Below are 12433 nucleotides of genomic sequence, written 5' to 3' on the forward strand. Positions count from 1 at the left end.
AATGAAATAATTGCTTTAAGTATGGGAGAGGTTAGCTCAGTAGTTAGCGTACAGGATTCCCACATGCATATATCTCGGGTTCGAATCCAGTTGCTCATTATTAGTACAGTTAGGCATCGCTTTTTGTGAACTTCAATACGGATATCTCCTGAGAGAACTTAAGATCGATTATCTGCAAGTCTTCGTTCTTATCGTTAGTTTAAGTGAAAATTGAAATTTAAAGACCATTATCTTCTTCCACATTACCAGGCAATCCTCCAAGGAGATTGAAGAAAAGATGGCCCCGCGACCTGCTCTCCTCATAACAGCTTAGTGATCTGATCACGTTAATGAGTGTCGCCACTGGGTGCCTTCTCCAATCTTCAATCAAGACACCATATTACATCACATTTGCTTGTTGCAACAACCGTTGCAGTCGCAAATTTCAATAAAAGATTTAAAAAAAAGAAGACCATTTATTAAAGGAATAGAAGTTTGAAAAATTAAGTTTACTTTTATTTACGTTGAGTAAGAAATCTAAGTAACAAAAATGTAGTGTTGTGAAGAAAATAAGTTCTGTAGACTAAAAAATAAATAAATAAAAATAAAAAATCCAGCTTACGTCGACTGAATTAATGAAATATTATTGGTCAGGATACGTAAATAAATAGTAGAGGGAGTGGTCCCGAGTTCCCCATAACCATCAACGGACAAGAATGAAGCAGTCCTAGAATGGAGAGCAAAAAAAATTAAAAAAAAATAAATAAAAAAATGTGAAATGTCATCAGTACTCACCAGACGGCGCTGAGTGGCTTGCCACGCTTTTTGTGTCCAAACTTCCAACTACAGAAGAGAACAGAACACAATGCACTGTTCGGCTGCTGCATTTATTTAAAAAGCTGTGTGCGTTTGATTTGTCTCGTTTTTTACGCACTTGTTGATTTTTGCTATCTGTTCACTGCTTTTCAATGTGTGTTTTAATTTTATAGCTTAATTTATATTTTTTTAAAAAAAAAGAAACTTAGGATTATTTTCAAGGTATTCCATTTTTGGTGCAATACTTTGTGTATGTTCAAGTTGCATAACTGTGTGTGTTCAATTCGTGCAGAATAACTCATTAATCTCTCCTCTCTCTCTTTTTTGCACTCACTGTTTCACTTAGACGTACAAAATGTCTCATATGTCAGCTTTGACAATACCGCAAATAGTGGGGACATCAGCCACCCATGTTCATATCAGTGTTAATGTTTACCCAGCCCAGATAGCAGCATGCCTGCTGTTAGTGATAACAAAGGACGCGGAGTTTAGTATTCGACGCAACGTTATTCTGGAAACAGTGAAAAAAGTTTGTTAAGTAAAAAAAGTGGTTTATTTAAAAAAAAAAATAATTAAAAATGTATAAGCATTTATATTATAAGAAGTTCAGCGCTACTTCATTCGGTGAGTTATGTTATCTATTATTCCACTGTTATATAAATTAAGGAAAGAGAATTAGCGCTGATAAAAACTTAATTTTTGTTTTTTATTTTTAATGGTATTTCTTTCAGTAGTTGAGATAACATTTAGTATATTGATCAAACTTGTGTAAATGCGTGCCCATCGCTAAAAACTGATTTTATATAGCAAAGAGGAAGTGGAACGCACTGACACTAAAACCGGAATCAAACAAAACTAAAAACCTTTATTCTTTTCTTTATCCTACTACACAGGAAATATTACGATGGTATCGAATTTTGTAAATTGAGATGTTATCATTGAATATTACGGTACTGAGGCTCCCAATGGCCCCCCCCAAAAAGAGTTATTTTTCTTTATGGTTCTGTGTGTTTGTGAACGAGGGTTTTGTCCATCTGTGGTGAGGGCTACAGCATAATAACTCGAATTTAGCCTTTTTTTTTAGGTTCCTGTGGGCAAAAAATTGAAGAATCGAATTTCAAATTTAATCGCTAAAATGCCTTACAGATGAATTATATACTCTGTCTCGTCTTAACTCGATTCCTCTTTCTTCTGCTAACTTAGTTCGCCACCTTGGGATGTACATCGACAATCAACTGACACCGAACTCGCTTACTAGGCTAAAAGGGATTTGAATTTAACCGATAAAATTGGCAGCCAAACTAAGATGCCCATTGGAACCACAAAAGACTAATATTCAACAGAGTACTCAAACCGATCTGGACTCGGTAAGTCCGTAGACTTGGAACTTTGGGCTTCAGTCGAACTATCAAAATCACCACAAACAAAAAATCCAATCTTCTCATTCAAAAAAATAAATCCTCAGATTACGGATTCTCCATTTTATGCCACTGAATAATCAAAATCTAAAAATATAGACAATTCTTTGACTGTCTGTCTACCTTTCTGCACTAATCCTCTTTTCTTTCAAAATCGTGCTTTCTCGTCGATGGAAACACTGTTGGCCCCCATGATCATCGCCTACAGTAGTGTAAGAAACTCCAGCGAGAGATCTTCTCCTGCTGATCCAATCAAGACTTCTCATATCAGTGATTACACTGATTAAATTTTTCTTTTTTTTTTTGGTGGATTGTTGAATAACAAATAGAAATAGAAACTGTTTAGCTGCCACTGTCTGACATCACAGTAAGTTTTTTCATAAAAAAATCGCCTCCCGGAAGTATCACTGTACTGAATTGCTTTCTTCCCCGCTCCTCCCGCGAAATCGACTCTCATGATTCTCTATAATCTTGCTGTATGTGTATCGGTTATCCATTGATTTGAAATAGTTCCCCTGGAAAATTCTAATAGGAAAAAACGCCTTTGGGGAATCTAGAGGGTCTGCTCACCGTCAGATTTTCGTTTTGTTCGATTCTATGATATAATTCTGTGATATATAAGGTGTCCATGGATTAGATTTCACAAGGAAGCCATTTTCATAGAAGATGGTACATTATAATGGTTTCTTCATATATTCTTTCAATCAATACTAAATCTTTTATTTTATATATTTTATTTATTTTTACTTTTTAAAATAGGTTATATTTTTTATTGACTTTTCTTACTGGTTTTAGCTGGACCTTATTTCGTCAGTTAACATCAGGGAAATTCTCTGATATACCTTCTCTTACGCAAAAGGAAGTATTGCTTGTAGATTTCCTATTTTGGGTACTTAACCGGAAATGCTCTTTTTCATGTCTCCCGAGTAAAAAAAAATGGTTTTCTAGAAAAAAGGGGGTTTAAATTAGAAATTACAGAAATTTCTAATTTAATATTAGATTTAGAAGGCATCAGAATTTTTGACAGTAAGGTTTCCGCTTAAATTGACCAAGTGAAAGGGTCACTTTATTCAAACGATTTTTTTCTTTCTTCAGTTTCTTGTTAATCAAGGATTTCGTCTGAACTTCTTAATACGCCCTAGCCTGCGATCTTGTTAGTTTTTATGGAGAGCCATTTTATGGTGGGTGGGGGGGTGTCAGAAGGAGCCGAAGATTGCATTTACGAAGATTTAATAGGAGCCATGAGGAGCTGAAAGTTCGAAATCTTTTCTTCAGCACCGTCCTTTACTTATGGCTGCAAAATATCGATAATTTCGACCAAAACAGAGCATAGACCGAGGAATAAATACACAAGAAACAGTTGAATTAGCGGCTTCAAAGGCTGTAGGCCAATTCGTGAGGCCTGTCCTTATTAGGCTATTAGGCAGTTTAGTCTTAGAGAGTAATATACTAAATTTAAAATAAGTTTATCAAAAGCTTTCTGAAAATTTATTGTTTAAATAAATGTTTAGACTCTTCCTCTAGATTCTAAAATTTTAATGAAGTTAAGCGAAAATTTAGAAAGTATATTTTAGAGAAAAAAAATTAGTAAACTCTAATTAGTAAATTTAAAAACGATTTATGCAAAATACCTCACACGTTATTCCCTTATCATTATACATGTACATGTATTCACAATTAATAGTGACCTTGTAATACCTAAATTCCAAATATTTGCTACATTAAATTACGTTTTCACATCTATCTCTGACGAGTATAGTGTTGTATACTTCTAACATAAATTTTCTATAACCTTGAATACTAAACTAAATGTTAGTTTACTTTAATAAATTATGTATGAACTAGAAGTTCACTGCTTACAAGTGAAGCATTATTTGTCAACTCCCTTAGGACACCCTAAAATGTCAACGGATTTTCTTCAAATGCAGAAGTTTGATAACAAATCTGAATATTTTTTCATTTTCTATCCTTATTTAGAAAAATATTTCTGCATGCACAGATCATTCAAAATGACAAAATTGATAATTTCCCTATTATCTGAGATAACAGTGAAGTAGGTAACTATACATTCTTGTACCTCTTTCGCTTATCGATTTCAATACTCTATGTTTTATAAAAGGTAATTTACGACTATTCTAGGGCTGATTATTGATTTAATTACTATTTATTACATTCTGTTCATATTTATTATAGTTTATAATAATAAAAGTGGCAGTTTTAACAAAATATTTACAAACACGCTCTTTTAGGTTTTTATTGCAATTTCAATTTATAAGTCACATATCGATTGAATTTTAGGTACAGTAAATTTTTATTAACAAATGTATTGCTTGTAATAATATCAGATTCTAAATGTGGACAAACAATTCGATTATATTTTATTATTTTTTTTAAAAACCAATCTAATAAGTCTATTAAAAAATGAGGCCCTCCACATTTTTCCTGGCCGATATTAATGGTGTTTAAACTGTGCTTGGAGAATCTAAAGAACAGGCTCTAGAGAGCTTTGGTTAACTTTTAAGATTAAGCGTAGGGAATCCCTGAGATAGCTTAAGATAGCTTGTGCCCCGGGCCATTCTGGAATCGAAGAGTACTGAAGTTGCTGAACAGCTGGCCTGAAATTGAGCATCCATCAACCCCGTTTACTAGTCCAGAACTTGGTATTATTACCAATAAGCACTGGGCGACCACCAAAGATACTGGCAAACTTTTCCAGGTATTAACCATTTTAAGAGTATTACGCCCAGACCTGTGTAAAGTTAGAATCGAGGAGATCCTAAAGCTAGTTAGCAATCAGATTATTCTTGTGCTCAATACTGGGCATGGCAGGTTCAGTAAACATATACACAAGATTGGGTTATATAATCCGGGTCCTCTGGGTAGAAATATTTCAGGAAGAGGAAGTAACGGCTTCTCATATCCTGTTTGACTGCGTAGCGATCAACTAACTTTCCAGCCAGAGAGGAGATCATCTCTTAACTACAAGAAATAGGAATTGAAGTCTCTCGGAGAAGGCTTGAACATTAGAGGAAGCAGTTTTGGTCTCTTTAGGACACAAAGTGCCCACTTTATAGCCACCAAACTGTATGAGTTCTGCGCAGATGACCTACTAAAACGACCTCTTATTGTCCGAAGTAGGAAAAAAAAAAAAATGTTTTTATCAACACAATTCTTAATTTAGGTGGGGGAAACTCCACTCAATTAGTAGATTAACTGCGGGTTCAACAGGTATCATATTAATTACCAAAGAAGATAAATATAATTTGGGTGGAAAGTCAAAATAACGTATTTTCCGATGATGCAAGCTAACAATAATAACCTATCATTAATACACTGTGATAATTACAACAAATTATTATTATTTTTAATTATGTTTGTATAAGTGCATTTTTTAGTTTATTTTATTAACATGATTTGATAATTTCTTAATTAAATTGAGTTTGTTAAGAACTGTGTGTCAAGTTGAAGATATTGAAACAAATTTTGATGATATCCTAATTAAATTTATTTAAGAAGTATGTGACAAGATTGAGGATGTCTTTCCAAGTTTACTAGACCGGAAATCGTACCCAGTACCACCACAATTTTGGCAGGCCTGCCTCTAACCGCTCGGCTACCATTGGAGTCTTTTCATTACTTTTATTATTATTATTATTAGGATCTCCAAAGCAATTTAAAGCTATCTATATTTGAGGTCTCCTGAAACTTTGTTCAGTGCGCTGCTGTTCTTCCTGAAAGTTTTCTCTTGTTACAAACAAAACTGTCTATCACCGGGACAGTGAGACTGTAAGGAGCTCATTGGGAGAGAAAAAAAATCTAAGAGCTAGTAGCTGGATTGGAACCCAGGATTTCGCGAGTTGGAATCCAGTACACACTAACCACTTAGCTAATTCTTCTTGAATAATGCTCGGGCTTCTTGAATAGAAGTATTTAAAACTGAAGACTCTTCAAGGCTGAGAAGAAACTGAAGACATTTTTCTAATGAAATTCATAAATAATCGCCAGGCAGTTCCCACCAAACCCTAAATTAAAGTGATGATCACTTTTATGCCAAGGCGCAGCTAAATGTATAATCTATTTAGAATATAGCGATATCTGCAGCAAGAGATTGTCTGATGAGTGCACCCACTTCAGATTATCTTGTTGAGTATTCTAAACGTCATTGATAACTCTAGAGATGATCTAAAAAAATCTATCCTCACGCCATATTTCTAATTTAATTATGAACTCTTATATTATGCCATAAATATTGACACATTGTGTTCCCACATATGATGTCAGATTATTGTTGTTGAACACATAATGTGTGTACTCCAATAATTGGAATTCGAGACAGACAATTGGACTGACTATTCTTGTAGCTCTCAAAAAAACATGTTCCTATGAATAATTTATGACCTCGTATAATTTTTATTACTGAGCTTTATTTTTTTTGTGTGTACTTTTAATGACAGATTGACTGATTTTTAATGACTTTTATGTTTTCCCTGTCTGTTTTAATAGCTTGTTCTGATTAAATTATTTTTTATTATTCTTTTGAAGAGTACGTGTATGTGAATTTTATTTTATGCTCCATTTTTATTCTGGTGACAATAAACATTCTTTGTTTTGTACTATTGTGTTCTTCATAATTTTTAAGGAAATATATCTTATTTTACCTTTGATTTGATCAATGTTTAATTGAATCCCTGACCAGTTACAGATCTTCATCTACCAACAAAAGTAGATTAATCAATTTGGTGTAGATATTTAGAGTTCGCTTATGTTTCCGTCAATGCAATGCACTTGTTGGCTTAGAGTCAGAATAAAATCAGCCCTACGAATCTAAACTTCCACTCTTTCTTTTTCAGTTAGTTCTTCAAGTGGCCATCTTAAAACTGTATTTTGTAGGTGAGGAATGTATCACGATCAGTAATATAAAGTAATCCTGATTTCAGGTTTTAAAATATTTCCAGAAGTATTCGCTTCAAGGTACACCAGGCCCGATAAAGTATTATTTAGTGAATAGTGTCCTACTAATATCCTTCTTTCTGTCTATCTATGTGAGGCTGAAGTTGTTGATTTCCATTTGGTCTCTCTGAGGAACCATATTGTAACGTAACTCCTTTACAAAATGGATATTTCACTTTTCTTTTAGATTTTGTGTTTACTTCATTTAGTGTTCATAACATACACATGTAGAGGAATAACATTTTTACACTTGTTTCTAGATTTTTGTTTGTTTGTTGAATACTCCAGGATGGTTTTATGACCTCTCTCTAAAGTGTTCTTTCGGTTTAATGTACAAAGTTACAATCTAAAAAATGTTAGAAATGTTTCAGAGTGTTTTAAATTTTGGGAGTTTGAAAATATGTACTCGTCACAATCTCAGAAATTATGATAGGACAATGACTTGTCAATATTTCCACCAGATTTTGTGTTTGTGGCCAGTTTTCCCTCCAAAAACTGGAAGACAGGTTTTTTTTTTCTTCAGTTTTCTGGGTCATCCATCCCTAGAAGGGCTGCTTGTGTGTATCTAGTGTTACTACAATCCTTTCTAGTCGTAGAGAATACTGTGGATTCTATTTACTAGCCCTGAAATCACACGGACTTGTCGCGAAGTTAATTAATCACTTGAGATTTATTGAACAAAATCTACGTCTTTAAATTTTATTGATCAGTATGAAATTATGTCCTTGAACTGTTCAATTTTGTGGTATGTAGACTTGCCTATTCTGTACAAATTATAACTGTACCTGTTTTTTTGAGTGTGTGTTTATTAAAAAGAAATATGGTTATTCATGAAGCTCGTTAATTGATTATACTTGTATAATGATATTGAATGAATTACAGAAAGGAATAATTGAATTAAAGGAGAAATAGTGATAGAGCTATTCTCTAGCAAGCTGGACTGACTGCGAATGTGCGCAGGTCGAGCGGCAAAAAAGGAAGGAAAAAAAAGAGAGGTGCGGTTATTTGACCTTGGGAAATGCCTAATGTTTCAAACTCTTTGCAAGGCAGAACTTGTTTCGCTATCCTGGCACTGGGGAGTGTCCAGATCGCACTCCTACATTAAGAGTGCAGGTCCAAATATTCCTTCTTCCATCAATCAAAGAACCTTCAAACATTTCTTCTTAACCGTTATTTTATCCAGAATATTATAAACCCTCTTTGGTTACATAAAAGAAGCAGGACACCTCTTCTATTTTTGTCCAGCGAACCTTTAAAATGGATATTTACAATGGAAATTCGAAATCGAAATATTGACTTGATCGCAAATAGGAACTTATCTTATATACACATTAATAAGTACTAACAATATGAATCCTTCGTGGGTGGGAGGGGTCACAGTTTAGTTACCTCCCATTTCTTGCGGTATAAACATTCATAACATTGTTATACCTAAGTAGCTACAAATTATTTTAAGAATTCACATTAAAATGCGACCTTTATTCTAATTTATCTATTTTGCGCATCGACCTCCTAGGCCATCAGTCTAATATCTGATTCTTTTCTTGAACATTTTTCCCAGTCAGGTTAGGATGGTAGATATTCCCTTTACCTAAGGAGCATCCAACAGAAACCTTGACCTTTCATGTTAGGATGGTAGATATTTCCTTTATCTAAGGAGCATCCAACAGAAACCTTGACCAGGAAGGTGAAGTGGAGTCTCAGGCTTTAGAAATGAACTCCACACATATCTCCTCTTAGATTAGATCATCGAGCTCAGGTGTGAAGCCATGGTAGGCCCTCCTTTTATTTAAGCAATTGGAGTCATTTTTACCCTTTTATTTTAATTTCTTGGTTTTATATTCTACCATTTTGTTCTGCTTTCAAAATCAGCAAAATATTCTAATTATTAAATAACTCGAATTATTAATTTTCTATCATTAAATAATTTTTAACTTTTTTTTTTGCAACTCTATTTAATTTACAACTGCCTATTGGCAACAAGTAAATCTGTTGCTTACAATGCATAAATAAAAATGGCTGGAAAGATTTGAATAAGGGCCATCCAACGATGAGTCGACTAACATAGGATGCCCTTTTTCATGATGCGATCAGGTCGCTTCAGTCTTCGGCGAGGAGTCGAGGGAAGAGTAGTTTGGGATAGATTGTTTTTAAGGGGATTGAAGTGTTGGGAAAGTTTTAATAATCGTTAGTTTTGATTTTTTAGGTTGCATTTGTTGTTAGTAGTAAGTTAGCCGCATCACACCCGTCTATTGCAGGCCAAGTATCATAACTAGGGAACGGATTTTTATGTACTTAAAAATGCCAAATATTTAATTAAAATATGCATTTATTTTCGTCAATTATGTGGAAAATATGTGATTTTCTTAAAATATTTTCTGGAATATTTAAGTAAAATGGACATTTTTTTTTATGAAAATGGAATTTTTTTTGGGGGGGGGCAAGTTATAATTATTTATACAAGAAAAGAACATTTTTACAATTTATAATAATTTATTAGGAACAAAATAATTTGTTTTTACAAGTTATAATGATTTATACAACAAAGACAATTTTTACTATTTATAAAAAGATGTGTTAAATTTTCAATTTTGAAAACTTCACTCTTCGAAATTGTTTGCAACCACATGAAATTTCAAATGTTGGAACGTAAAGTGACGACGATCTGGGCGTAAGATGGACTTGTAACGACTAAAATCCTTTGAAATGAGGATTTTTAAGTTTGTGGAAATGGATATCTGCTCTAACCAAAGTCCGACACAGATCTGTACTCAGAGTAGACTTACTTGATGATGGAGATGTAAGGAAGGCTTGATAGGCCGTCCTCTCTTTCTTTCTGTTTTTATTCTCTATGTGCGATCCGGTGGCAATATGTTGGGTGACTTGGGAACGTTGAGAGCAAGAAGCGCGCTAGTCACAAGCTGTGCAGTACAAAATGTCTCCATCACTTCGAAAAAGTTCTGCTGGAAACTCGCGAAGATATTTAGCAACCAGTTGTTTGTTTGAGGCCGATGTTCGTGGCATTTCACCCAAAAAAGAATACACTAAGTGACCGAATGAAATGAATTGAACACTTCAACGAACGAGCTGAAAGAACAGACAACGTCAGAGAACTTCAAAGAACTAACAAGTGCCCGTCACTGATTAGCAGCATTCTGTGTAAATTACAATAACCATTGTACCAACTGTGATTCTCAGCCCTACAGTCTGTGGTTCACAGTTCCTGTCAACCACCACCCAATTATGAAAATATGCCCAAAATGAAAAATATGAAAAAATATGTACATATTTTGATTAAATATGTAGAAATATTTATTTATTTTAATCAAATATGTATAAATATGCGATAACATCCAAATATGTGGAAATATGTGAAATAAAAGTAGACTCAAACGGCTTAAAAAGTGTCAGTATGAATACTTCTAGTTGAAAAACGTCTGTAAATTGCCTAGAAAAAAATATGTAAATACATACGAATCCGTTCCCTAATCATAACTATTTAAACAATACGAGTATATTGGAATCGAGTTAAGAGCGGCGTAATTGTAGCTTTTTGCTAATGTAATTTTTATCAACATTAAATTTAAATTTATTTATTTTCAAAGTGCATTAATAACAAAAATTCACTAGAATGAATAATGAATGAACAAAACAGTAATAACATGTAGAAAACTATGAACCTAAGCAACTATAATTGCATCATTTCGTGGAAAATGAAGGTATGAATGAAAGGTGGACTATAATTTACCATTCACACAATCTCATCTACATTGAATGGAGAGTGAAAGTTGAATTTCCTTTCTGTCTGTAGTAATTACAAAATTAGGGATAATTTATTTTCCTGGACCACAAATATCTCTGATAGTAGAGTTACCCCAAGTGACGACATTTATTTGTCTACAGACATGAATGAATGATTTGTAGAACTTTAAAAATGGGGTTATTATTTTTAATATAGTTTTCGAGAAATTTATAATTATTGAAGTAGAATCTAGAGACCAGTCAATTGGAGTCTGTTTTTTTTTTTTTTTTTTAAAGAAAAGATGCCTTTCTCAAACTGTAGTTCTTACGATTGTAAAGTGACAAACTTTCTTCGTCAAATGTAATATCTGCAACCTGTCTTAATTTCTTAATATTAATCTAAGTAGTAGGATTGATAATTATCCTGGAATGGCACCTGAGAATGAAGACTTAACTCACTGCTTCCCTATTGAAATTTCTGATTAGCTGTTTTCAACCAGAATTCTATTTGTGGTTCCCTCTTAGTTTTTTAACGAAATATCAGTTTCGAATTGTTCTACAATTTTCAAATTTTTATTTTTATCTTGAATCCGAATCACCGGCGGATATCCGTAATGACCTCAATATCCATCCCCCATTTATTATCGATTTGGTTACATTTTGGTATAAAACAAAATCCACTCCAGCCTTCTCATCCGTGCCAATCCTCTAGATATCTTCATCATTATCATCTAACACCTGTCCTGAGAACCCTAGGCATCGCCTGAAGCACGTTTGGCTTAGAAGTAATCTCTTAAAATGATTCAAATTTTAGATAGGAAGTCACTCCATTGGGTCTGTACTTCTCCAAGAGCCAGATGTGTGTTCGCTATCGCTGCAATCAGTTTTACTTGTTGTCTATCGGTCTTTGAAAACAGAAAAGTGGTTTATCGAAAATTATAATTAATTTTTCGTGTTAATAATCACGATTATTCTACATGCTCTAGGCTTCCGGTGCCATCGGGCCACTCATCAGAGTTATAACATTACCAATAAGTCTTTTTTTTTCATTTTATGAAATTAGAGTGTTCTGGACCGTTCATTTCTCTTACTCCAATCTAGCCTAATCCTTACAACGGCTTCTTCTATACCCATTCCCTCAGGAAAACCTACACTACTTCCTTGTTAAGGGCAATTTCGTCATCTTATCAATCACTCGTCAGTTTTGGAACCCTCTTTTTGCAATCTCCATTGTAGCAGGCAATTTCTGGTCAAAATTCCTCGTTCGGAAGTATCACTTCAATTAAAAAAAGTACGTAAGCTTTTGCTTAAACAGTATATGCATATATTTTTATATCTAGCACTTTATGTCCGAAATTATTTTTTGGCTAAATTGATTTTAGATAGTATTTGCGGAGTTGGAGGTCGCGATATCCAAAATTCGAAGCCGGAAGTATTTTTTATTTCCAGTTTAATCTGCATTTTTTTTTTAAATAAAAAGACACTAACGAATTTCTACAAATTTAAACGGAAATAGAAAGTAAAAAGTT

General features: G+C 33.6%; 1 protein-coding gene across 10 annotated transcripts in view; it reads left to right on the forward strand.

The window, feature by feature from the left end:
• kst (spectrin beta chain, non-erythrocytic 5 kst) overlaps window positions 1–12433 on the forward strand; it is a 159029-nt gene that overhangs the window by 56916 nt on the left and 89680 nt on the right. Inside the window, exon 1 of one of the 10 annotated variants that reach the window (XM_074113347.1) lies at window positions 1162–1419. The exons of the other annotated variants lie outside the window; for them this stretch is intronic. Coding sequence (XP_073969448.1) covers window positions 1374–1419 — 46 coding nt within the window. The 5' untranslated portion in view covers window positions 1162–1373. Of the gene's footprint in view, window positions 1–1161; window positions 1420–12433 lie in introns of those variants that run through there. 10 annotated transcript variants of the gene reach the window in all.

This window comes from Rhodnius prolixus, unplaced genomic scaffold (assembly GCF_049639745.1).
Source record: "Rhodnius prolixus isolate KJV_2025 unplaced genomic scaffold, Rpr scaffold_1, whole genome shotgun sequence".
Classification (NCBI taxonomy): Eukaryota; Metazoa; Arthropoda; class Insecta; order Hemiptera; family Reduviidae; genus Rhodnius; species Rhodnius prolixus.